We start from the raw sequence: 25,737 nt of genomic DNA, 5'->3' as shown, positions 1-25,737 counted from the left end.
ATGCACGGCTCTGATTGGCTGCCAACACTTCAACCTGGAAGTGCTGGCAGCCATCTTAGGACTCGGTTTTACTAAGTTGCCAAACAAACTGTGAAAAGGCGCAAGGGTAGGAATACCCTGACCCCCAAGTCATGGTCTGACCCTGCCATGGCATAAAAGCATTTTTTTTTTAAATTGCAGCGAAATCGCGATATTAGCGAATTTGTGGCACAAAAAAGCATGTGGGGCTCCCTGGAAAATATAATAAATATAGGAGGGGTGCACATGGGGACCCTCTCCTCGGGCTATCCAAAGCCCAGGGGACCGCCACCTCCTGTTATGAATGCAGGCGGGCCCACTGGGGCTAATTAAAACAATATGGGGGGGCCTTGCGGACCCCCTGGCCGCGGGGATCGCCACCTGGCAGAGCTAATTTCAATAAAATGGTTGGGGCTCATGGACCCTCCCCGCCCCGGGGACCGCCACATCCCCGGAGACCGCCACTTCCCCAGGGTTAATTAAAACAACATCGAGGAGCCTTGCAGATCCCCGGAGACTGCCACCTCCCCGGGGTTAATTTCAATAATACAGTGGAGGCTTCATGGACCACGGCCCCCCCTCCCCCCCCCCCCCCCCCCGGGACTGCCACCTCTCCGGACACAATTTTGTTTAAAGTAATGTGGGGGAGGCCGAAGTACCAAAATCACTGCAAAATGAACAAATGACCCAAAAAAAAATAACAAAAAAGTTGGGTGGGTGTCCGTGGGAGATTAGCTAGCAGTAAGGCGGTTGGCTACCTGCGGTGGGTTGGGAGTGGCCAGATCCCGCACTCAACCCAACACTGCACACATCTAAAGCCTGTGTGGCGGAGGTTGGTCACCCGAGGCTGTACGCTGCTGGGGTTTGGGATAGTTAGGTATGGTAATAAAATCTTACTTTACGTTAAAATACTCTAGAAATTCAGTGAAAAAAAACACAGGTCAAAATTACCTTATTGTCAGGCATGGTAATACATTACTTGTCATTAAAAAAATCTTAGACATTCCCTGAAAAACACAAAGGTTAAAGTGATGTTATGAATAGTTGAAAACTTCAGTTAGAAAATACCATTTTAAACTCAAAAACCCACCTGGAATTTTATAAGAGATAGTTAACTGAAGTAACTATAACTTGGGCACTTGCCATGCACTGCTTAACATATTATAACACTGGTGACATGTTCTAGGATATCATAGATAACATCACTGATTACAGCTGAAATGACATAATTATTTACATCCCTGCATGGCAAGTTATAATTACTCCAATTAAATATAACAGCTCAATTTCAGCGTTCTTTGCAGTTCTCGAAAATACAGGCGCTATCGGGAGAAATTCTCAAGAAAGACCAGCAGCTCGATCCAGCATAGCTTCATCTCGGCACTAGGTGGCAGCCTTGCACCTGCTCAGCTAGAAGGAGCTGCTTTAATGACATAAGGGGATCTGTGTGAGCTGTAGAACTGTGTAGGAATGCCGCGTCATTTGAACACACACATGCAGTGCCCAATAAAAAGTAATACCTGTGCGGCTGTAGTGTCATTTTATTTTTCTTTATGGGTGAAGCGGGAAGGGAGAGGGACTTGTACTGGGGACTTCCAGTGACCGATTCACGTAAATGGGTGACACTGTAACTCAGAAGCCACCTTTGCTCACTTTCGTGTGGGAGGAGCTTGTAGACAGCACAGCAAGGTATCTGCCCTGTGCTGTGCGCTGATTGGTTGCCAGTGCCTGGCCAAATATACTGTTCATGTAAAGTTGACAGTTCACTTCTGCTAATGTTTCTATATATTTTGAGCACCCCCGCTTAATAGTGAAACGGCAATGTTGTACCTACAGGGTAAGTGTAAACGTCTTTAAATGTTCGCATATATTTAAAGCTCACAGTATTTTGCTTTTACTGATTATTCCACGCGAACGCATCAATATACGATTTCATACCCAGTCTGTATTTCTTTTTTTTAAACGGGATCAATGAAAATAGGTGATATTTTGAGTATCCCTCCATGGCTGTTAGCACATCAGTGTGGGGTTAGAAAGATTTCCTATTTCCTAATGGAGCTTTAAGGGAATTGTACACGTGTTTATGCACAAGGCTAGTGTTTTCAGACGGGTGTATAGTTGAATGTGGCTTATTACTGCACTGAAGCCGTACATGCATCCAAGTGTGAGTGTACATCTATTGGTTAAATACGTGTGCAAATACACTAGTTGCAATGTAAATTTATCACACGCCAAAAATTACAAGTAAATACCAACTAATAAAATCTGCACAAAAAGGGGATAAATGAAGACAAAACGTCAAAAACCTAAGTATTACATATATACCACATGGAGGCCGATTTATATGTATCATTTATCTGCTCTGATTGAAATTCCTTTTGGCCAATTGCAAATGGATTCTATTGGAAAAAGGTTACAGAATGTTGTTTTTAAACACTGGTCTACCTACATAGGCCAGGCAGAAAAAGTAAGGAGATTGTAGCGGGTAAAAATACAAATCAAAAACAGTAGACACCAAGAGCCAGTTCCAAGATGCAACTGGGATTTTCTTCAAAGCAGTTAATTAAATGTCAAAACGCCATATGCTCCCAGCAGGCTCCAATAAGAAGCTTGTACAACTGGTCAACTGAGGATTTCAACTTGGGCAGCTTTTAAGTTGCCAGAACTCTGACGAAAGACAAACGCTCAACCTCAATAACCACATGAAATGACTTGGAAGTGAAGCTGGCTCAGCACCAAACTTTATAGGATTCTAGTGCACTACTTAAGAATGCATGTGACTCTTCGGACACCCTCACCTCCCCAACTAGGACCCTGCCTCTCTGAAATGAACTCCGTGACTCTGGGCTAAGACCACCCCCACACCCCATTAGCTCTTCTTCTTAACTTTTACTCAAAATGGTCTCTGAATTGTTCTGCTAGCTTAGACCCATAGACTAAAGGGCAGGGCACCACAGGCGTCCAGGAGCGCTAGGAGGCCATGCAGAAGAGCCCCATAGAAAGGCTCAGAACATAATTCAACAGTGCTACCAAAAGGCTACATGCGAGTATGGGCTCACAATTCCCAGCATGCACTGTATTGTAGCCTGAAAGCCAGGACTGGCTGAGGGCATCATAGAGGCATCATTCATGACATTAGGCCACTCAGAAGTTATGCATACCCCCTCTAGCTCAGTTATTACTGTACTTCTCCCTGCTTACCAGAAATTCGGATATCAGGCCTTTTTTATAGCCTTATTGCTTGCTGCCGAGGGCTATACCGGCCGTTAAAGGATCTTGAATCCGAGTTATAGGCCTAAGCCGCAGGTGAGGGCCTATAACGAGGGTTAGAACCTTTAACAACCGGCAGAGCCCTCAACAGAATGGCTATAAGGCTATTAGAACATTGCACACACTAAGGGTAGAATGTTCGAAATTAAAAAGGGAGAAACATGGAGACAAACGATGGAATGTTGGAGCTCCATGCTTATACCAGCCATTATAAGCCTGGAGCTACTCCATTGTCTTCAACTAAGCTCTCAAAATTCCAATGTTCTAATATAGCCTTAGAGCCCGCCATAGTGGGCTCTACCGGCCATTAAAGGTCCACTCCAACGTTAAAGGGCCGAGCCGAAGGCGAGGGCCTATAACAAGGGAGTGGGCCTTTAATAGCCGTTACAGCCCGCTACAGAGGATTCTAAGAATATTAGAACATTCCACCACTAGAGGGCAGAATGTTCTAATTTATTAGACAAAAGCCTCACAGACTGAAATCCCCTTGGGGTCCGTGAGGCCTTTCTTCACAGCAATAGCTGTGAACAAACATTGGAATGTTGGAGCTCCGGACTTCTACTGCCCATTAGATGCCTGGAACACTCCATTGTTTTCGATGGCGCTCCCAATATTCCAATGTTTTATTAACCATTAACCTTACACAAATAGAAAGAATTTTAATTTTACTGGATATAATGTATGCAACTGTTCAGGTTTTAACATATAACTGTCCAGGTCTAGATAGAAACAGTGTGAAACAGTTTCAAAACTGTTTAAAATTGGGTATTGTTTAACAATATTCTTATTTAAACCAGTTATGACTTATTTTAAACTGTTTTAAATAGCAAAAGTTTTAAACAGGCAATTTATTTAGCTGTAACAATGAGACCGGATTGATAACTGTTACATGATGAGGAAATGTCTACAGTTATCTGGCAATTTCCCTGCTGTGAATCAATGCCACCACAACATGTTGTGTATTTTAATCAACAAAAGTGTGATTTTATAATTTGCATTTTTTTACAAAATGTATTTTTCGTTTATTGTCACTATGCACGTAATCCCTTTTATTGTGTTTCATTATGATCTGGCCTCATGAATTTGTTGCAGGATTTAAATGAATCATACAATAAATGGCTTTTCTTTCTTTCTTCAAAACAGTCAACTTTTACTGTTTTAAAATTGCTTTCGCAAGTATGAAAAATAGGAAGTAAAATTCATTCCGTCTCCGATTGTACCTGGAACTTTCTAACCCCACTTAATGTACAGTGCTTCAAAGCCTTTCAAAGCTAGTTTCAGAGCATTAAGGAACGTGTGAAACTGATCATTTTTGGCAGCAAAATGTATGATATGATTGTTCTTTGAGAGGTAGGCTTTGAGCTACAAACATCTCATCCTCAGAGGGTTACATGTGGGACAGTTTAGTGATGGGATCCACCTCTCATTAAAATGCATTGGGTAGAAGAGATTTGAGGCACATGGAAGGCATGTTAAGTGCTCAATTTCAGGACTAAAAGTCAGGGCAGCCTTCCCCTGAAATGCATGAAAGTGGTTAAAGCCACTAAGACAAGACTAGTGTTGCGGAAAAAGAGGGAAAAAGTAGAATATATACATTTTAGGGTGTGTGGGCCTCCTGGGGCTATGTCCTGTCCTAGGCCGTCATTACGAGCCGCCCTTTTAATAGTGCAGATCTCAAGGATCAGTTTTGTGATAAATATGGGCAGCTCAAACACGCCTACATTTATTGGGGGAAATGACCAATATTGACCAGAATAAGCAGATTTTGATGAGCTAAGTGGAATTAAATTTTGCCACGTGCGCTAAATATCACACCAATGACATTGCTTCATGTAATGAGGGCCCTAATTTATTCTTGTTTTAAGAAATGGGGTAAGGTTTAAGGGTAAGGAAGTGTGAAAGGTGGTAAATTCTGGGGCTGGATTACGACATACTTAAGTAGGTGAAGGAGGGGTGAAGTTGAGGGCAATAGACTTAAGGGAAGCGTAGACATTATTGTTCAAGAGGCGAGGGAGGTGAGAAGGTTCCGAATTTTGTCACTTAAAGAGTGGTATTTAGGTGTAAAAGGCAGTGGTGGGGTTAATGTTCTGCAGTAAAGAGGTGAGGGAGGGGATAATGTTCAAGTTCGAATAGAGAAGTAGATTTCATGGTTAAGGAGGTAAGGGGATGGTAAAATACCAACTTGTAATAAGTCTGGGAAGGGTGAAAATTCAGACTTTTTGAAGATAACACAGCTTCAAGCCTGATATATTTTGAGGCATAAGAAAAAGGATTACATTAATGTTCAGATATGTTAAGTGCTAAAGTTCAGGCTAAAAGAGACGTGGTGGTTATAACATACATGTTGGGGGTTCAAGTACAGGATGAAAAGTCAAGGGAGAGTTAAGTTCAGGTTTAAAGAACCATGACAAAGTGTATGTGTGTTTGATAAAGTCTATAGAAAGTAGAGTCCAGTCAAGGTTTTATCAGGGGAGGGAGTTAAGAAAAACTAAAGAGATAAAGGAGAGGGGAAAGTTCAGGTTTGAAACAGACAGGGGTTAAAGTTCACATAAAAGCGGCAAGGGAGTATAAAGTTCAAATATCATGCTTCAAGGTTAATGGAATGTAGGTGCATATACTAAAGTGTCCAGAAAAGGGTACATTTCGAGTTTTATTAGATTATCTTTAAAGAAACAAAGAAAAGGAGAAAGCCCACGTTTGAAGAGGTAAGGGAGTGCAAAACGTAAACTTGTAAGATCTTTAAGCGGGGTACTGTTGATATTTGAAAAGCAACAGGAGTGGGTAAAATTCAGCTTTTAAGTGAGGTAGGTGTTAAGATCAGCTAAAAGCATATGACACAAATGGATAAAGTTCATGTTTAATAATGGTAGGAAAGGTGTTCTTTTGACTATTAAAGGATTGTGGAGGAGGTACATTTCTGATCAAAATTGTTCAGTGAAGGATTAAAGTTTGGGCAAAATAAATTTGGGTTTACATTTAGGTTTGAGGTGAGGGAGAGGACAAGGTTTAGATTTAGGAGGTGAGTGGAAGAATTCTCATCAGACCTATAACAGGGAAGGGATATGTCCATGTTCAGAGTGTGTACAAGTGTGCCACATTAAGTTGTATCAGGATCAGATAGGAAGTAAAATCTAGGTTTTAAATGAGGAGGGCCGGGCAACTGTTAAGTTTCCAAGAGGTGAGAGAGGGAGTAAAAAAGTTCATCTTCTAAGAAGTGAGGGCAGTGGTGAAATTCAGATTTAAAGGAGCAATATAAATGATAAAGTTCAGTTTAAAAAGTTGAGAGCATACAGGTATGGTTTAAAGAGGTGAGGGGAAACATTTCAAGTTAAAGAATGAAAAAGCGACGAATAACTGTGCATACTGTGATGGTGTTAAAGTAAAGGAATACGTGTTGAGAAGGAAGAGATGTGTGCAGGCTGTAAAGTTTCAAGAAAGGGAGTAATACTACTTTCACAGGGGTGAACGAGTTGTGAAAGTTAAAGTTAGAAGAAATTCGAAAAAGGGTAAAGTTTAAATTTTGAAGAGTATGAAATGAGTCAATTTTGAGTTTGAAAATGTGAAGAAAGGGGTAAGTACAGGCTTAAAATTGGGATGGTAGCATCACATTCACCTTTAAATATACAAATGGAAGCCAGGGTCTGGATTTAAATAAGAAGCTCTGGTGAAAGGGTGGTCTTAAAGCGATAGGGGAGATCAGATTTAAGGAGCTGAAGATTGAGGGGACGTTCAAATATAAAGAGGTGGAGCGGGCGTCTATCTTTACTTTTCGCTTGGATTTTGTTTAAGCAAAAGCTGCACGCAGGGTGTCAAAGCGCTTTCTTTTTTTTGCACTTTTATATAGAGCGAACTCGACCCTAAGGTATTGAAGCGCTTGGTTTTAGTCGTCAGTGAAACAAGTGAAGTAATGATACCATTTCGGGGTGCCGGTTCTTACAACATGCGGTAGATAGTAAAGGTGAGCAAGCATTATTACTTTCAAATTAGTGTTTAGTTGAAGACAAAGATGGCCAGTGACCTAAACACAAATGTCGATTTCCAGACAGAATGCCTAAGAAAACCTCGACTTCAGGCACTTAAGAGAGCGATTAATCAGGTGCAAAAGTGTGTTCTTCCATGCAGGTGTGCAGTGTGCACAAGGTCAAAGAGCGTGGCAGGTGTCCTCTGGGGCACACAGACAGACAGACACGTGCCTGTTTTTAGTACACAATGCATTGACACTAATGGAATCGTGCAGAGGTGGGGGTTGGAAGAGGGAAAGGTGGCGCGCGCCACTTCAAACGCACCTCCAATCCCAGAGCCCGGGAACCTGCGGCGGAAATGCCCACGTGCCCTGGAACGTGCATACTGCGCACCTCTCGAGGCGGCCGCCTGTCACTCCTGCACGCGCACACCGGACACATACATGAAGCGTGTCTGCGGGCGGAGCGGGGAGGAGCGTGCTGCTGAGAGGGGCTTCGGCGTTACTGCTTTGAGTGATTTCACGCAGGACACCCTCTGCTCGCCCTCGAGAGCATCTGTGGCATGAAGTGAAAAGAAGAGAGCCGGGGAAGCGCGGCCAGAGGCGCACCGAGGCGCAGACCGCGGCCAGAGGCGCACCGAGGCGCACCGAGGCGCAGAGCCCTGCAGAGCGCGGGACAGCGCCTCCAGCCCCGGGGCAGCTGAGCCTCAGACACCCAGGGCTGCCCGGAGGCTGAGGACCGGGGAAGCGACGCTGGAGGACGGGAGGAGAGTCGGAGGAGGCCCCCCTGCAGCCCACCGTGTCCCAGGCGCTCCGGAGGCTGCCGCCTCAGCAGAGGGCGCGGGAGCCACGGCGTCTGCCCGCCCGGTACCGAGGGGCACCCCTGCTGCAGGAGACCGGCATGAAGGGTGAGTCCCAGGGCCGGCCACGGCTCTCAGAATAATCCCCGCCACTCCACGTGCAAACTGACAGCCTTTGTTGCCCCAACTTTGTCCTGACTCTCTTAAGCCTTGTTTCACTTTTTGAAATTATTTCAATGTTGTCTTCGTTTTGTGTTTATTTTTTGAACTGCAGTATCGCCCGATTTACCTCTTTTCTTCAGATTCGTGTTCTTGCCTTTCTTTGGATTCAATTGGCATATTTTTTTAAATTACCTGAACACGTTGGGTTTTGGTTCTGCATTGAGCACACCCACATTTTTGAAATCTTCACATTTCTCGTTTTAGTTTCCAAAATACTTTAGCAAATACGATGCATCCAATATTACTTATACTTTTTCTTTACTGCCGCCCGCACACTTTTTTTCAGAATTTTATATAAAGTGTGTGCTTCATGGCTATATGTACAATGACACCTTTTTTGTTTTATGTATACTTTTCGTCTATTTACATTCATAATGCTTTTTACACTTGGCATGTGTGCGCAACTGCACATAAGGTAAGAACTTGTATTTACATTTTGTGTTTTGTCTCGAGACGCGTGTTGTCACGGTCACCTGCTTACACTTTGTGTTAGTCCAAGTCATTTACAAAGTATATGTTTTCTCCGTGCGTAAATAGACACTTTTATATGTAGTGTGTATTGTGGTTATGTATTTTGGCAAGTCACGTGTCTTGCACAGCGCCGAAATGCCGCCTTTCGCAGGCTTCAGGGCGCGTGGACAGTCAGAGCGCATGTGGGACCGAGACACCTGTGCGTGCGTCGCCGGTGCCATGTGCACTCCCTGGACTGGGGGGCTCCTGTGGTCTGCAGTCAGACAAGTAGAGTCCAAAAGGCTACCTTCCAGTGCACAGCGATATTTTGACTCTTTAGCACGTGTGTTTTTCTCTATTTATTCTCGTGTAAGCGGCCAAGCTTTGCATTCCTTTGCATGGTTTCTGCTGCCTTTCAGTTCGCTCATTCAACCTCCATTCATCCCGAGTTCTTTATTCTGCGTTCTCCGACGCGCCTGTTACGTCTTGCTTAACATTCCCATCCGATATGCTCTGTTACTTCCCTGAATTTTAGATGTTACATTTAATTATTTTTGGGTGCCGCATGGTGGTGAATTTGAATATATTTGGTCCTTGCACAGTCCAGGGCCAGACCTGGGTTCATTCTCTATTTCTCGTTGTGATTGGAGACTCGAGAAGGACACATTTTTTGGCGACATTTTGGAATGGTCGAAATAGCGTTTTACCCCTCCATTTCTTTGCTCGGTCATTCGCTGGTCCCTTGATTTGTCTCTCCATCAGTTTCCCCTCGCCCATCCTTATAATTATTGCTAAACCCACGCGCACCCACCCGAGTCTATCCAAGCCCGAGCCGCCCAATCACCCCATCTGTCCATCCGAGGCTGTTTGTCTTCCACAGTACACTAAGCTCTGACCCGCCTCTTGGCGCTGTGCACGGTGAGGTCAAATGGACACGGTTATAAAGATTGCGGAAAGGCCGCACAATCAGGCTCCTTGGTCTTTGCTGATCAGAGAGTGGAGTTGCCAACAATGCCACGGATGTCCAAGCCCCCCCTCCCTCTCCCATGGCTCTTTCTGTAGGCTTCTTTTCCACCAGTGGCGGCACTTCAAGGACATCCCACTGACAGTGGAACTGCACGGGCTCCCACTGAAGAAAGCCACAACTTATCGTCATCTGACAAGGTTCTTACCGGCTCACAGGGGGAGATAGGATGTGTGTATGTCATTAGTCGTAGGCGTGTTATCTTCATGTGGACTATTGTGCTATACAATAAACCACACTGAAATATCAGCCAATCAATTACCCCATGTGAAAACTTTCATTTAGGAGCACAGCTACTCCAGGTGGTGCTCTACATGTAAATATAGACTTGCTGGCACTCACTGTCCACAGTACCTGTTTGCTCCTGAGAAGTGCCTCTACTATGCCACTTAATGCATTGCAGCAGTACTGAGAAGTAGAGGCACTCTCCCAATAAATGCATTGCAGCAGTGCCGAGAAGTGAATGCACTCTTCCTTTAAATGCATTGCAACAGTGCAGAGAAGTGCAGGTACTCTCTCATTAAATGTATTGCAGCAGTGCCGAGAAGTGCAGGTACTCTCCCATTAAATGCATTGCAACAGTGCTGAGAAGTGCAGGTACTCTCCCATTAAATGCATTGCAGCAGTGCTGAGAAGTGCAGGTACTCTCCCATTAAATGCATTGCAACAGTTCTGAGAAATGCAGGTACTCTCCCATTAAATGCATTGCAACAGTGCTGAGAAGTGCAGGTACTCTCCCATTAAATGCATTGCAGCAGTGCTGAGAAGTGCAGGTACTCTCCCATTAAATGCATTGCAACAGTTCTGAGAAATGCAGGTACTCTCCCATTAACCCCTTCGCTGCGGCGGCTATTCCGCCGCAGCGCTAAAGGGGCGGGGCGGCCGCGCGGCCGCCGCATGCTGGTGACAGAACCGCTCCGTCACCAGCTACAGTTGAGCTGTGCTGGTGACGGAGCGGTTCCGTCATGACCCGCCCCGCTCTTTAGAACGCCCGCGCAGGCGCGAAATCAGCGCCGCGCAGGCGCGGCGGCCGGGCCATGACGGAACCGCTCCGTCATCAGCACAGCTCAACTGTAGCTGATGACGGAGCGGTTCCGTCATCAGCATGGAAGGGGTTAAATGCATTGCAGCAGTGCTGAGAAGTGCAGGTACTCTCCGTTTCAAATTAAAGAAGTGCAGGTACTCAGTACAAGGTGGTATCTGCCCATTTAAAGTACTGCTACCAGAATGCACTGCACCTCCAGGGAATACCACGTTCAACTGACTGGTACTATTGATCCAGGCATCGTGTTGTTGTGCACAGTGAGTGGCTGCGGTATGGGGTACACATGCTTTAGGTGATTTATTCGGTTGACAGCTGGTTTTGGGAGTTTTCAATCTGCCTGGCAGTCCTCGAATGATGTTCTGCCCGTAAGTCTAGACTGACTCGTGCTTACCTGGGACTCTAGTCACCGCAACCAATCGGCTCTCCAGGCTGCTGTATTTTCTTTATTAAGTAGGAGGTCCCAGTGGTGGTACAGCTCCTTGTACATCCTCTCCACATAGGCAGCAGTCCACCCTACAGCATTCCGTGTTCTCTTTGCAAGAAGACTCCTGTGTTCTTCATTCGTTACTGACTGATTGATAGGCTCAATGAGAGAAGGGATCATCGAAGCAGGGGTTGTGAGTATTTTTTTATTTAGAAACAGGGTTCCAGAGCATTACAACCAAGGTGCTGATAGTTCCGTAAGCACCAGAAGAGCCATCTCCATGGAAGTAGGGGTTCTGAATATTGCTTTGTAGAAGCAGGGTTCCAGTTACGAGTGCACTTGGGGCAGAATCATCACACTACAGTTCTCACTGTGGAGATTCCTCCCCGAGTGTGCCCTTGAGTGCGGCGATTACACCCTCATAACTTTACTACACTTAAGTACCTTCGTGAATCAGGCCCTTGGTGAGCAGCTGCTAATTCGATTTAGTGGCAGAAGATCTGGGAAGCCTGGAAGCAGAGGGTGTGCGTACTGCATCTGTAGAACTGGGGTTCCTGACTCACACCTAGCGAGCAGCTGATAGCTCAATACACACCCGAAGAGCTGGCTGACGTTTGACAGGATTTTAACCCCTTTGCCGTGTGGCTAATTTCTCCGCGGCGCGGGGGGCAGGGAGGCCGCGCAAGGCGCTGCGGTGCTGATGACGAGCCCAGGCTCGTCATGCAGCACGGTGCTCGTGTGCTAGTGACGAGCATGGGCTCGTCATGAGCCCGCCCGCGCAATGGAACGCTCAGCACAGCGGGGGAATTATCCCCGCATGTGAGCCTTCCACGGATCATGACGAGCCCAGGCTCGTCACTAGCACACGAGCACTATGCTGCATGACGAGCCTGGGCTCGTCATCAGCACAGAAGGGGTTAAAGCTTGGTGCCATGCACTGGGTCGCATCTGCAGAGGAAATCAGGAGAAAGGTGCCCTCCGTTTCTTTTTGAAGGCAATGATGTTTGCCTAGGCTAGGCTCAAGAAAAAATGCGTGTAATTGGCAGGACCCCAGAACTGCCAAGCAGCAACCCCATTCACGAATCTGCATCTGGCTCAGATGTACAGTAGGTTTTGGTGATTGGAGAGAGAGGAGGCTCCTTTGATATATGGATTTAATTTGACAATGAATTATGTAATCATTTGTAGACCGCTGCATTTGTGTGTGGGATGCAGGTGTTTACAGCGAATGACAGTCATGCTGAGCCTGTGGCAGGTCACAGGGGGCAGGTAAGTCCCCGGGTAGTAGTCTAATCAAGAGGATGCCTGGTGCATTCTTGGCATCTTGGAACAGGATATCTCAGTGCGCATGGACTGTGTGTCCTGCTGCTGTTGAGCGGGATCTCACTATTTCTCAGAATCAAGGAATAGTAAATTTTTTGATGTTCTCAAAAACCCTCTAACTGACTTTGTCTATGGACCAGTTTGATTTGCAACTCATTTAGCTGGGTGTGTAAGGGTTAAGCAAGACCCAAGACCATCAGCTTTATGCAAGCCTGAGCATGGCTTCCACTGCTCGTGTATAGGTAGAACAGAAAAGCCCGATCTCTGGTTAGAATTAAGCTCTAGCATGGTGTGTGAAAAGGGGAAACAAGGGAACCCTACTCACAGCGGAACCAGGGCAAAGTGTATATCCAAAGAACAATGGTTCCTGTGGCATACGAATTTATAGAATATACAATACTTGACAGCTTAAATAAGCAATATTCACTTGTAACAGAGAAGGATTTGGCAGAAAAAGAAACACACCTATGCAAAATTTACAAGAAAGACTTCTTATATTTCATCTCATGAAAAGTGTCCATATTTACAACAGCAACACAAATACAAAAGGTTGTATGTACAGTGAAAGGTGCAGTGCGTCCCAAGTGATTTTGTGAACAAAAAACCAAAACAAACACAAATAATAGAGGGTCTATACAGTTTTGCGTTATGGGTATTTACACAGGGAAATGACCAAGCAATATGATACAATAATTGCTGACAGTGACTATATGAAATCACAAATCACTGTGCTGAATGGGTTCCTTCCCTATAGCGTCGATGGCGTTTCGACCTGTTAGATGGAGGTCTCGTCAGGACTAGGCAATGGGGGACATCTAGGGAAAAGGTGAGAGTGGGTGTTAATAGGTGTGGTTGCTGTATTCTACAGTGTTGTGTGGACTTAAAAATAGGGGATTGTAATACCTCGTAGTGTCTTGACGTAGCGCAACCAATGCGTGATAAAATAATTTAAATCGGACTTACAGTGTACCCAGCCGGGCACTGTTGAGGAAAAAGGTAAAACAATAGTTAAGATTCACGAGCGCTTGTGGGACAAAGTTACCATTGGCGCCAGTCATGGTATAATAAAGCCACTTACCACTGTGGTTGCTTGTGGTAATTGATTCTGTTGGCACTAAGGTTGCGGTTGGAGAAACAGGATAATACCTGGTGAGAAAGGGCCATGTGGTAAGAATGTGGTATAATAACGGGAGAGGGTGGTGTGGACAAGGTGTCACAGAGCTTACCTGCTCTACAGACGCGGAATCGCTCGATCGCACTTTCCCGGTCGGCTGTTTAGTAAACAGTGGAGTTCCGGGTTCAGTGCGTCAGCGCGTTTATAACGTAAAAAGTGCGCGCGCATCTAGGAGGGCGGGAATAGTACTGGCGCGTCATTGTTGTCAACTAGCGTTTGAGACGGGTGCGCCAGATAGTGTGGTGTGTACGATATACAAAGCAGCTAGCCACGCATTGAGAATAAAGTGTGGCTTTATATAAAGAAGTTTTATCGTAATTGCATAAATTATATCCACATGAAAATCAAGGATTACCACTTCATTTATCTTCTCCAGATACAACAGTCATTATCGCTTGTTGGTAAAATAAAGCTGCACAAAACGGTTATAACAGTAATATGTGCTACCACATTCACAAGCTATTTTAAGCATGATTAAGTCAGCATAATATGTAAAGTTAAAATTATACCAATCATGTTAATGTACTCGTCACAGAACAATGATTCTCCCATGCATACAGTAAACCACCCTACATTATATAGTTATACCTCAGGTTAGTACAGGGAAGTATAGCTGGAAAAATTGTCACGCTTAATTTGTCAAGCTGGAGACAAATCCTCTCCATTCGTCAGCAGAATTGAGCCCCTTGTTGATGGAATTGACTCTGTCAATCCAGTGACATTCACGACGTTGTAATATTAGTGAAATGTCACCACCTCTCTCAGGTACAGTAGCAATATCTATGACTTGCCATTTTAACTGGTCTGCAGAGTGATTTTTTTCTTGAAAGTGGCATACCAATGGAGCTGTCAGAACTGCCTTTCGTATGCGACTTCGGTGCTGTCCTATTCTCGCCTTAACCGGTTGTTGCGTCTGTCCAATGTAGGGCAGACCACAGGGGCACCAAATGCAATATACAACATTGCGTGTATTGCAATTGGAAAAGAACTTTAGTGTATGTTCAGAGTTTCCAAATTTGAAGATGTTTGTCTTTGCTGTCAATGGACAGATCACACAGTTTCCACAGGGATGGTGGCCTAGAATTGGTGGAAGATTCCACAGTGTGTCTAATGTGCTCCCTGTCTTAGTGGTCTTTTCATTGGAAGATCTAACTAAGTGATCTTTCAAATTTTTCCCTCTTTTGTACGCAAACAAGGGAACCTCAATTGTGGGATCAATACTTTGAATGATATCCCAATTTTTCGTAATACTATTCCGGATTTTGTTGGTATGAGTACCGAAAGTCGTTACGCATACTATTTTCTCCATTTTGGCTTTTGGTCTGGTGATCAAAAGTTCTTCTCGGGGACAATACCAGGCACGTTTGAGCGATTGTTTGACTATTTTGTTGGGGTAACCTCTTGAGAGTAATTTATTCTTCAATATTTCTGCTTCCTTCAGGTAATCCTCTCTACGGGCACAATTGCGACGGATCCTCAGGAATTGTCCAAAGGGCAATCCATCTCTCAATGCCCTGGGGTGTTGACTTTTATAAGACAGTAAAGTGTTCTTTTCAGTGGGTTTTCTATGAAGGGATGTGTATAGTTTGTTCTCATCATGTTGGATGTTTAAATCCAGAAATGGGATGGTATCTTTCTGTATGGTAGATGTGAAGGTCAAATGTGTTTGAATGGTGTTCAGATATAAAACAAAACTCTTACACTCCTCTTCATTCCCTCTCCAAATGAAAAAAATGTCGTCTATGTATCTATACCAGCAATTAATGCTGGTATAGAAAGGATTCTTCTCACATAGTACAAGATCATTTTCTACTTTGTTCATATAGATATTTGCCAAATTTGGAGCAAAAACTGCTCCCATGCTCGTGCCACCACATTGCTCATAATATTGTCCATTTGAGACAAAGTAGTTTCTCTGAAGTGCCACTTCTAATAAGGAAATTATAAAGGAAGTGGGAACATCAAATGGTCGTTGTCGAGAGTCAAGTAGTTCTTGTATGCATTCAATGCTTTCTTTTTGAGGGATGTTTGTGTAGAGTGCTGATATATCTAGAGTTGCTAGCCAATCAGTGTCTCTATTATACGCTCGGTCTTCTATTAAGTTTATCATGTGCATTGTGTCACGAACATAACTTGCTTGTAGGGGCACATAGTCTCTTATAAAAAAATCAATATACTTGCCAATAGGCTCTAAAATCGAGCCACATCCTGATAGGATCGGTCTCCCAGGTGGTTGTGTAGTACTCTTATGTACTTTAGGGAGAGTATAGAGGACAGGGGTTCTAGGATTAGTGGAATTTAGAAATTCAAATTCTTTTTTGGTCAGAAACCCCTGATCCAATCCTTCCTTGGTAATAGACACAATCTTTTCACGAATTTCATTAAGAGGGTCATGGTGGAGTTTTTTGTAATGCCTTTCTTCAGAGATCTGTTTATTCACTTCAGCCTCGTAATCAGTCCTTTCCTGTATTACTATTCCTCCCCCCTTGTCAGCTGGTTTGAATATTATAGAGGTATCCTTTTTCAAATTCTCAAGTGCTTGATGTTCTAGCAAAGAAATATTGTAGGGTGTAAATTGTTTACTATTTTTTAGTCTATCTACCCCTTCTAGAATCAATTTCTCAAAAGTGAGCAACTCAGGTGGCATCATACTATTGGTTGGGTAAAAAGTGGATGGCAATTTTAACCCAGTAGTAGATTGGTAACTGCTAATTTCGCGATCTTTAAAGAAGATTTTTAGACGGATTTTCCTGAAAAACTGGAACAACTCAGATTTCAGGTTGAAATAATTACTCCTCTCTGTAATGACAAATGAAAGACCTTTACTTAGCAAAGAGATTTCTGTGGATGATAGTGTATGTTTTGACAAATTAAATATGGGTATCGTATCCATGTTGTCTGTCAAATTAAGTGTGGGATCTAGTAAGGTTGGGGACCCCATTGATAATGCTTGTTTCTTGTTTGACGTTCCCCTGGATACTGGTTCCAGACTCTTGTTTTCTTTGTCTTCCCTCCTCTGTCTAAAAAAGGTTGGCCTTGATGATTGAAATTGCTTGGGCCTGGCTGACAGTCAGAGTCACTGGAACCCCCTGATGATTCAGAGAATGTTACAGATTGGTTCTTTCTGAATCGACCCCAAGTATTTTGTCTATTTTGGACTGGGAAGGTTGAGAAATAATCTTCCTTTAAATATGGAAAGGCTCTCTCTTTGCTGTAAAATTTAATGTCTTTTGTTACTTTATCTGCTTTCTTTTTTAATTCAAAAGAATTAAACTCATCTATAGTTTTATTCAATTTGTCAAGGAGTACTTTAGCTTCTGCAACTCCGTCGTCGCCTAGCAATTCTTTTTCCAGTTCTTCTATTTCTTTAAGTTCAGCTTTTGAGTGTTCCAAGGCAGTTTCGACACCAAGAACCATCCAGTGTCGAGAACACGTCACTGAAATGCCACAAAAGCCGCTTTTAAATTTGGGATCGTCTCTAAAAATGCCAGGTATGTTTCGTATCTGAAGACCCTGGGGAATTATACCTGCACGTAGATAGTCAGTAAGCATACGAGCATGCAGTTCTGTACACACGTGTTTCTTTTTAGCTTTCTCCAATTTCTCAATCAGTGCCTGTCTCGGACTGGTAGTATTCACAGGTAAATTAGAAAACAAAGACGGTCCACTTGTCAATTTTGTAATATATTCCTCTGTATATAAGGGTGCGTCTTTCTCTGCCATGCCCAACTCTGTACACACAGCCCTATAAATGTATAGGGCAAGGGAAAAAATCCAACGCGTGGATAAACCCTTGCGGTGAGGCCACCGCACAAAAATGCGAAAAGGGGAAACAAGGGAACCCTACTCACAGCGGAACCAGGGCAAAGTGTATATCCAAAGAACAATGGTTCCTGTGGCATACGAATTTATAGAATATACAATACTTGACAGCTTCTGTAGAGCAGGTAAGCTCTGTGACACCTTGTCCCACACCACCCTCTCCCGTTATTATACCACATTCTTACCACATGGCCCTTTCTCACCAGGTATTATCCTGTTTCTCCAACCGCAACCTTAGTGCCAACAGAATCAATTACCACAAGCAACCACAGTGGTAAGTGGCTTTATTATACCATGACTGGCGCCAATGGTAACTTTGTCCCACAAGCGCTCGTGAATCTTAACTATTGTTTTACCTTTTTCCTCAACAGTGCCCGGCTGGGTACACTGTAAGTCCGATTTAAATTATTTTATCACGCATGGGTTGCGCTACGTCAAGACACTACGAGGTATTACAATCCCCTATTTTTAAGTCCACACAACACTGTAGAATACAGCAACCACACCTATTAACACCCACTCTCACCTTTTCCCTAGATGTCCCCCATTGCCTAGTCCTGACGAGACCTCCATCTAACAGGTCGAAACGCCGTCGACGCTATAGGGAAGGAACCCATTCAGCACAGTGATTTGTGATTTCATATAGTCACTGTCAGCAATTATTGTATCATATTGCTTGGTCATTTCCCTGTGTAAATACCCATAACGCAAAACTGTATAGACCCTCTATTATTTGTGTTTGTTTTGGTTTTTTGTTCACAAAATCACTTGGGACGCACTGCACCTTTCACTGTACATACAACCTTTTGTATTTGTGTTGCTGTTGTAAATATGGACACTTTTCATGAGATGAAATATAAGAAGTCTTTCTTGTAAATTTTGCATAGGTGTGTTTCTTTTTCTGCCAAATCCTTCTCTGTTACAAGTGAATATTGCTTATTTAAGCTGTCAAGTATTGTATATTCTATAAATTCGTATGCCACAGGAACCATTGTTCACTAGCATGGTGTGTGGCAGCGCTGTTCAGCATGGCCTGCCATTGTCTCTACATTGTTGGTTGCCTCTAGATTGGTGGTTGCTTCTGCACTGGAGAGTTGTCTCAAGGCCACCCAAGTATCATCTAGTGTGGTGGTTGCTTCTGCACTGGAGACTCTTCCCAAAACCGTCTACCTCATCTTTAGCTTGGTGGTTGCTTCTGCACCGGAGAGTTGACCCAAAGCCTTCCAGATGTTTTCTGGCTTACTGCTGATGCACAGGAGAGCCACTCCACTACCTTCCAGGTGATCTAGAAGGTGGTGGTTGCTTCTGCTCTGCACTGGAAAGTCAACAAGGCCTTTCAGTTGATCTCTAGTTGGAAGTTGTGTCTGCACTGGAGTGCCGCACAAAGGCCTACTACATGGTGTCTTCGGTGGTGGTTGCTTTTGTACCCGAGAAATACTGCAAGGCCTGAAAGGTGATCTCAAACCTGCTGGTTGCTTCTGAACCGATAGACAGCTCAAGTCCTACCCTACAGACCTCTAGGCCGGCGCACGCCTTTGAACTAGAAAAATTATCTCTTAACCTAATGGTCTACAGTGACGCCCTGCCCAACCACAGGTGGAAGGTCACTGTTGTATTATTTTACATAGGCATGCATTTCTGATCGTTTCTAGGACGTTGGCCTTTCAAATTAGGAACAATTTTGTAGGGTATGCAAACCGTCTCTTTCACGTCCCCAAGAAGAGACTGACATCTTTTTTTTCAATTTTAGAAGTGCGTCGAAGAAATTGAGTTTTGCGAGGCACTGGCCTGAAATGACAGTAGTTTATCACATACCTGTTGCTATTCATTTTTATGTCCAGTTAAATTCAAAGAGGTTAATTGGCCATAAAAGTGCTTGACCAGCTTAAAACTTTCTATGACATGAATTCAGTGATATGAATACTTTGGAAAATCATAGTGCAAAACATATATTTTTTTAATTAATATTTTATTTGAAAGATGAGGAAATGTGGACTGTAATTTTCGTACGTGATTTTGTGCAGCTTTAGGATATCCGCCCTGCCTCTCCGGAGGGTTCATGCATTCGGAAGGCAAAGGCGTGTGTCTGCACTAGAATGGAAGAACAGCCCTGGCTACTCCATTCTCATTGGATCGCTTCAGCTGCACGAAGCGGCTGATGACACAAACAGTACCGTCCAAGTCTAAATAAAAAGAACACCTGTTACTATCAGTGAGAGGTCAATTTTCGTTACATTATTTTTCAAAAGAGCCATACTGTAACCCTTTGTTGGGCACTCCCAAAAGAACCAAAGCTTTGCACGTCTACTTTTTACTCTCGTTGCTCTGTTGTCAGCTTTCTTAGTCTTTTAGGTCATGGGTGGTGTTGTTTGATTGTGTTTATGTTGTGCTTGCGTAGAGCTAGCATGCCCTCAAGATGGCCTCCAGAATACGGTGAATGAAGGACTGGGGGATGCAAAGTAACTTTATTCATCAGAGGGTGGGGACTTAAGACTGCCATCAATTGTTCTTCTTGAGTAGAGCAGAGAGGGACAGAGTTTTGTGCATGCAAGGACAAGTACCTTTAACCTTTCCAGGCCTCGTGTACTGTGGTAGGATATCAAGGAGTCTGGAACCTCAGAGGATGGTGGAAGTATCTTTGGTTAGGGTTATGAGTCAGGATGAAAAGGTGAATGCCCGGGCGGCATCAGGGGTATGCATCCCGCTTTGAGTGGAATTGATTTGGCTCCTGGGAGGCACCGAAGGGAACTCGTATCTGAAGAGGTAATGCTCACATGAAGGCTTTTTATTCAGGGTGCACACTGATGAAATGTGAACTCCCTGAAGATGCAGAACTGAGGAAGACACAACTCAAGGGTTTTCCTGTATTTCAGAGAGTAGGTCTATGTGGTGGCTGGGATGTGGTAAAGCAAAGGCTGCGCACAAAAGCTTCCACTTTGAACCCCCTGCCTGCCTACACCAAAGACCCTGAAGAAAACATCCAGGAAAGAGCTAAAGACCCTGCCGCAAAGACACCACTTCTCTTCTGAGAGTTACTGCTATGTACTGATCCCACCTCTCTTCTTCAGGTCACTCAGATTCCCCTACCGCCTGTCAACCACTTCCCCTACCTCCCTACCATCACCACCACCTGCCAACCCCCTCCCTTCCCCCCTACCCTCACCACCACCTGCCAACCACCTCCCCTACACCCCTACCTTCACCACCACCTGCCAACGATCTCCCCTACCCCCTACTTTCACCGCCACCTGTCAACCACCTCCCCTATCCCCCTACCCTCACAACCACCTGACAACCACCTCCCCTACACCCCTACCTTCACGCCCACCTGTCAACCACCTCCCCTGCCCCCTACCCCTACCTTTACCGCCACCTGTCAACCACCTCCCCCCCTACCCTCACCACCACCTGCCAACCACCTCCCCTAACCCCCTACATTCACCGCCACCTGCCCACAACCTTCCCTATCCCCCTACCTTCACCGCCGCCTGACAACCACCTTGGAGTTAGCGTGGTCTGAAGTGAACACACACAGGTTGTACTCAGGTCACCAAACAGAAAAAAACGACGTACAAAACAGGAGGTTTGTTGTGCATTGGAAAACCACTGTTCGGCACTGGGCACTGTTACACTCCTCCAAACAGTTCAAATTTACGTATAGCGATGGTTTAACTTGTACTACAGACATGTCATCGACCCCCAGGTTAAAACCGAATTCCTTTTTCCGAGGTCTTATTGGATATTCCTGTTAGAAGCAACAGAAAGCATTGCTCGCGTGTTTTTCTTTTATTGTGAAATAACCTCCAGCTTTTATTGGCGTGGACCTTCGAGCCACCGACCCTTGCACTTTAATACTTTCGGGGTATATTGTGCCCCTGGGCACGCTTTTCTTAGAGAGGCCTGCCCGTCCCATCAGCCAAAGCAAGCACTGTTTTCACTTTTATATAGAGATAATTTCACTTTAAGCAAAAAGCTCATGTTTGTGACATAAGGTTTGCTAGACAATTTCCACCGAGACATTCTTTTAATGGGTTGATAAACCACAGCTCACTTCTCTGACCATAAAAGGTAACATTATCAAACAGTACTTGCACATTGCACCCAACAGAAAAATAAAAAAACATTGAAAATGTCTCGCGGGGGCGGCACGACAGGTAAAAATTAGCTAGCAAATTCAATAACCTCAAATTTCACCTCAATTGCAATTATCGACCTCCTTACAGTAGTTTCCAAGCAGGCTTCATCATTTCTCTGCATATAGAAGGTGCAGCCTGTTAAACACGTCTGTCTGTTGCACTCTATAAATCAGGTGTTTTACACTCTGGCTTTAAATGGCGGCACTGTTGTAAGTGTGAGCTACAGCTCTCCGAAGGGTTATTATCGACATGCCACTGCGGTGAGGCCCCCTTGTAATGTTTCACTGCCTGCTTGCTGCGCCACGCTACGTCGCCACACAGTCTAGGAGGAGTTGAGCGCTCCCCAAAGTTCCTGATGCTGTCTTCAAATTGCCCCATGACTGCGAGACGCATGCAATAAAAGCCGCTGAATTGTCAGAAGAGTTTGATAAAAGCAGCCGGTGAAATAATACACATCAATATATGTAAAAAACAGAGGTGTGTAGTTTGATTGAAAATAAAACACCGAAAATCTAAAACATCAAGGGCCAGATGTACAAAAACTAGTAACTGCCATTTCCAAATTTCTATTCTTACCGAATCGCAATTAGGAAATCACATTTCCTATCGTTTTAAAGATTTATTTCTAAAATAGGGATTGAAAGTGGGGTCGCAAATCAACCTACCTCATGAATATTATGAGTTAGTCCACAAATTGTTGCAGTAGGAATAACTGCCATCACAGGGATGATGGGTGGCCAGTTGGGGTCGGAAAAACGAGGTGTATTAAGAGTTACAGAAAATTAAACTTTTAAGTTTCATTTTTTACGATTAGGCTGTGGCCTTGCTCTTAAAAAAAAAAAAAATTCACATTCTCAAGGGGCAAGGAGTCCATAGTACCCCTTGCCATTTGCATATGGTTGCCAATACCTGTGAGTAATTGGTGAAAAATTGTCACTAATTCAAATTGGTATGCATGTAGTAATGTTTTGCAACGAGTATTTGGAAGGGACGCCCTAAACATGTCCCTTCCAAATACCAAAGTGGATTTGGGTCACAAACACACATTGTGATGCAGTCACAAGTTACCAAATCACAATTTGGTGTTTGCACATTTAAAAAGCATTTTAAATTTAGCGAATCGGGCTGTTTACAGTCTCAACAATGTTTTGTGCATCTGGCCTCAGAACCATAACATCTGTATATTTTTGGGAGAAGAAGATGATATATCGATGAACAGGAATTTAACCCACTATTTTTTTATTCTACCTTTTGTTTTACACAGGGAAATATCGGCCCATTACTGCAGGCCTTGCTCCCTCCCCCTTTCTCTCAGGGTGCTGTCCTATATGTCGTCTCAGTCACAGTGTTTCTAGCACTATCACTCTTCACCTTGATAGGTAAAATGCATGGTTTTGTTTAGATGCATGTATTTATACACATTAGGAATGTGAATATGCATTAGGGATTTTTATTTAGATGTATTTGGATTTCACTGCTACTTTTTTTCTCTCGTGACAGGGCAGCCTATAAAAATATATTCAGCCACTATAAAATCTACGATTTGGGGTACAGCCCTGTGTCTTACAGTGCATCTTCAGTAACGGCTCTTAGAATGCTTGGGTGGGAGAAACAAAACAGGCTCAAACTGTTCTCAAACTTTACGCCACCCTGTTCTTTCTTTTCCTGACCGTACATCGCGTAGGCTGAAGAAATTTATCGGGCAAGAAAAGTTAAAGGAAATGGCTGAAGGAAAAGCGCTTTTCAATTAAAGTTAGATAAAAGTTATTTACTTTTTTTACGCAGTGACTTGAAAACGCCGCAGTCCAAATTAAAGTTGAATATGCATCGAATTGTTATTTAATTAACTCTTGCCATCTTTCCTTTCCTAAGGTGTGGAAAGAAGTGGCGCTTTCTGCCCTTTTTTTGCCAGAACTTTTAAAATAGGTACATTACGTAATCTGTATTTTTTGACGGCGCATGAGAGGCATTATAAACATTTCACCACATTTTGCTTTACAGGCCCTTCAGCAAGAATGACGTCATAGTTCCATGCTCAAGGCGTGCAGACTTTTTTTTACACTAAAGTTTTACGTAGCAGATCAAATGGTGAATAATGGTATGGTCGCCCAACAGGGGTGTTTGGGGTTGCGCCCACCCGTTCATCATATATTTATTGGGATCCAGTCTCTCCTTTGAGGCAACTTTTGAAAAGGTGGCATTTTGGCTCACACTTGCATGGTTACCAAAGGTCCTGCCTTTGTAAAATTGATATATTTTAATATTTATTTTATACATTTAAATGAGTTCCATATCTAGATGTAAATTTCAAAGTATTTGAGGTACACTCACTAGTACACTGGAAGATCTGATGAGATTGGTACAACCAATGAGAAGGCTAAGAATATAGGCTTTAAGGGATTTAAAGAGCATTTGTCAAGATGGCCACCTTTTCAGGCTGAACCGTAGCTGCCCGGCTTATATCCCGAATCATACAAAAGGATCAGATTTACCCAAAACTAGCAAAGACACTGTGTGGTCGAGAAAGAGGCAAACAAGGGGCCTTGCTCTCTACATTGGTCAATGGGACAGCCAATCATCATGTGTGGTCACTGAGCTGTGAGGCTCTCCCTCCAGGAGGACAGATCCTCTGTGATCCTATTGTTGCAGCCCATATGCAGAGTGTCTGGGGTGGGACCATCCTTTTCTCTTTTCTTAAGGGACAGTGGTGGTTGGCCGTAACTGTGCCACATCTGAGAGCATGTAGGGTTTTTGGGATGCATTTAAAGGAAGAGAAGGGAACAGTATGGTACCCTGTGGGTGCATCTCTACTTTGGGCCAGATTGCGAGTCTGGCGGTCCTTGGACTGCAAGACTCGTAGTAGTGGATCCAACCACCTCCGCACCGTCTGTCCGACCGCCCGAGTACGACTTGAGCAGTCGGACCGCACTAGGACTGCAGGCTCCACCAGGGAACCGCCATTCCCTGGTGTAGGAGTGGCGGTCAAAGGCCGCAATATACTTGGCGGGACCGCCACGGTCCCACCAAGCATATTACAAGTTTCCTCTCGGCCAGGCTTTTTACGGCAGTTACACTGGCATGAAAAGCCTGGCGGAGAAGAAACAAAGGGGGCCCTGAAGGCCGCCCCTGTGCCTCAGACATATGTGGATGCACACAGGGGGCCATAACATGTGTCCCTGTGTGCATGCACATAGGTTCTTGCAGTCAAAGGGATTTAGAGCACCCTGCTGACACGTCATAGCTGAATTACCTCATGCATCATGGTCGATGTGGTTCAATGTTGCTCGCTTCTCACACAGTTCTCACAGTTTGTAGGCCAGTGCCAGTACCAGTATTCTTTTCAAGTGTATCCCCAGACACGTGTTTCTAGATTCCTCTTTCATCAGTGGGGGAAAATGTTCGTAGGTCGCTAGAGGTGCTGCCGCAGTTTCCTCAGGGTTAGTGCCACTCTCAGGGCGCAGGTGCTCACAGAGCTCGTCAGCTCACGGCCCACGGGAGCCACCGGAGCAACGGGAGCCACGGGAGCCATCTTAAACAGTCAAAGGGATTTGGAGCACCCCGCTGACACGTCACAGCTGAATTAACTCATGCATCATGGTTGATAGGGTTCAATGTTGCTCGCTTCACACAGTTCTCACTGTGAGAACTGTGTGTGTGTGTCTTTGTGGTACTCCTTGCTGTAGTGGTAGAGTCTCAGAGGTATAGGGCTGCAGTGATACCTGGAAAGTTCCATTCTGGAGATAGTCTGCCAGACATTTGAGCGCCTGACCCCGACACCGAGCTGCCATAGTTGTTTCATTAGAAGACCGCAGGACACGGTGTCGAAAGCCACACTAAGGTAAAACATGACCAAGGTGTAGGAAGCTGGGTCTGTAAACACTATACCAAACTGAGGTATAGTGTGCACATAGTCCAGGGGATCCCCAAAGGTATAGCAGAAGCTAAATTAGATAATCCCTACCAGCTCACTTTGTGGGAGTGTGGTTGAGCAGTTAGGCTTATCGGTATATCAGGAGGGGTGTGTTAAGCATTTATTGTATTCACTCAATTAAGCACTGATTGCATGCA

At 44.3% G+C, this 25,737-nt stretch overlaps 1 protein-coding gene across 1 annotated transcript in view; it reads left to right on the top strand.

Moving 5' to 3' along the window:
• The first annotated feature begins 7,688 nt into the window (after positions 1–7,688).
• GLIS1 (GLIS family zinc finger 1) overlaps positions 7,689–25,737 on the top strand; it is a 1,492,284-nt gene continuing 1,474,235 nt past the window's right edge. Inside the window, exon 1 of the mRNA XM_086936198.1 lies at positions 7,689–8,157. Coding sequence (XP_086792324.1) covers positions 8,151–8,157 — 7 coding nt within the window. The 5' untranslated portion in view covers positions 7,689–8,150. The remainder of the gene's footprint in view (positions 8,158–25,737) is intronic.

This window comes from Lissotriton vulgaris, chromosome 1_1 (assembly GCF_964263255.1).
Source record: "Lissotriton vulgaris chromosome 1_1, aLisVul1.2, whole genome shotgun sequence".
Lineage (NCBI taxonomy): Eukaryota > Metazoa > Chordata > Amphibia > Caudata > Salamandridae > Lissotriton > Lissotriton vulgaris.
The sequence above is the reverse complement of the archived record's forward strand: the minus strand, read 5'-3'. Positions and strand labels throughout refer to the sequence as shown.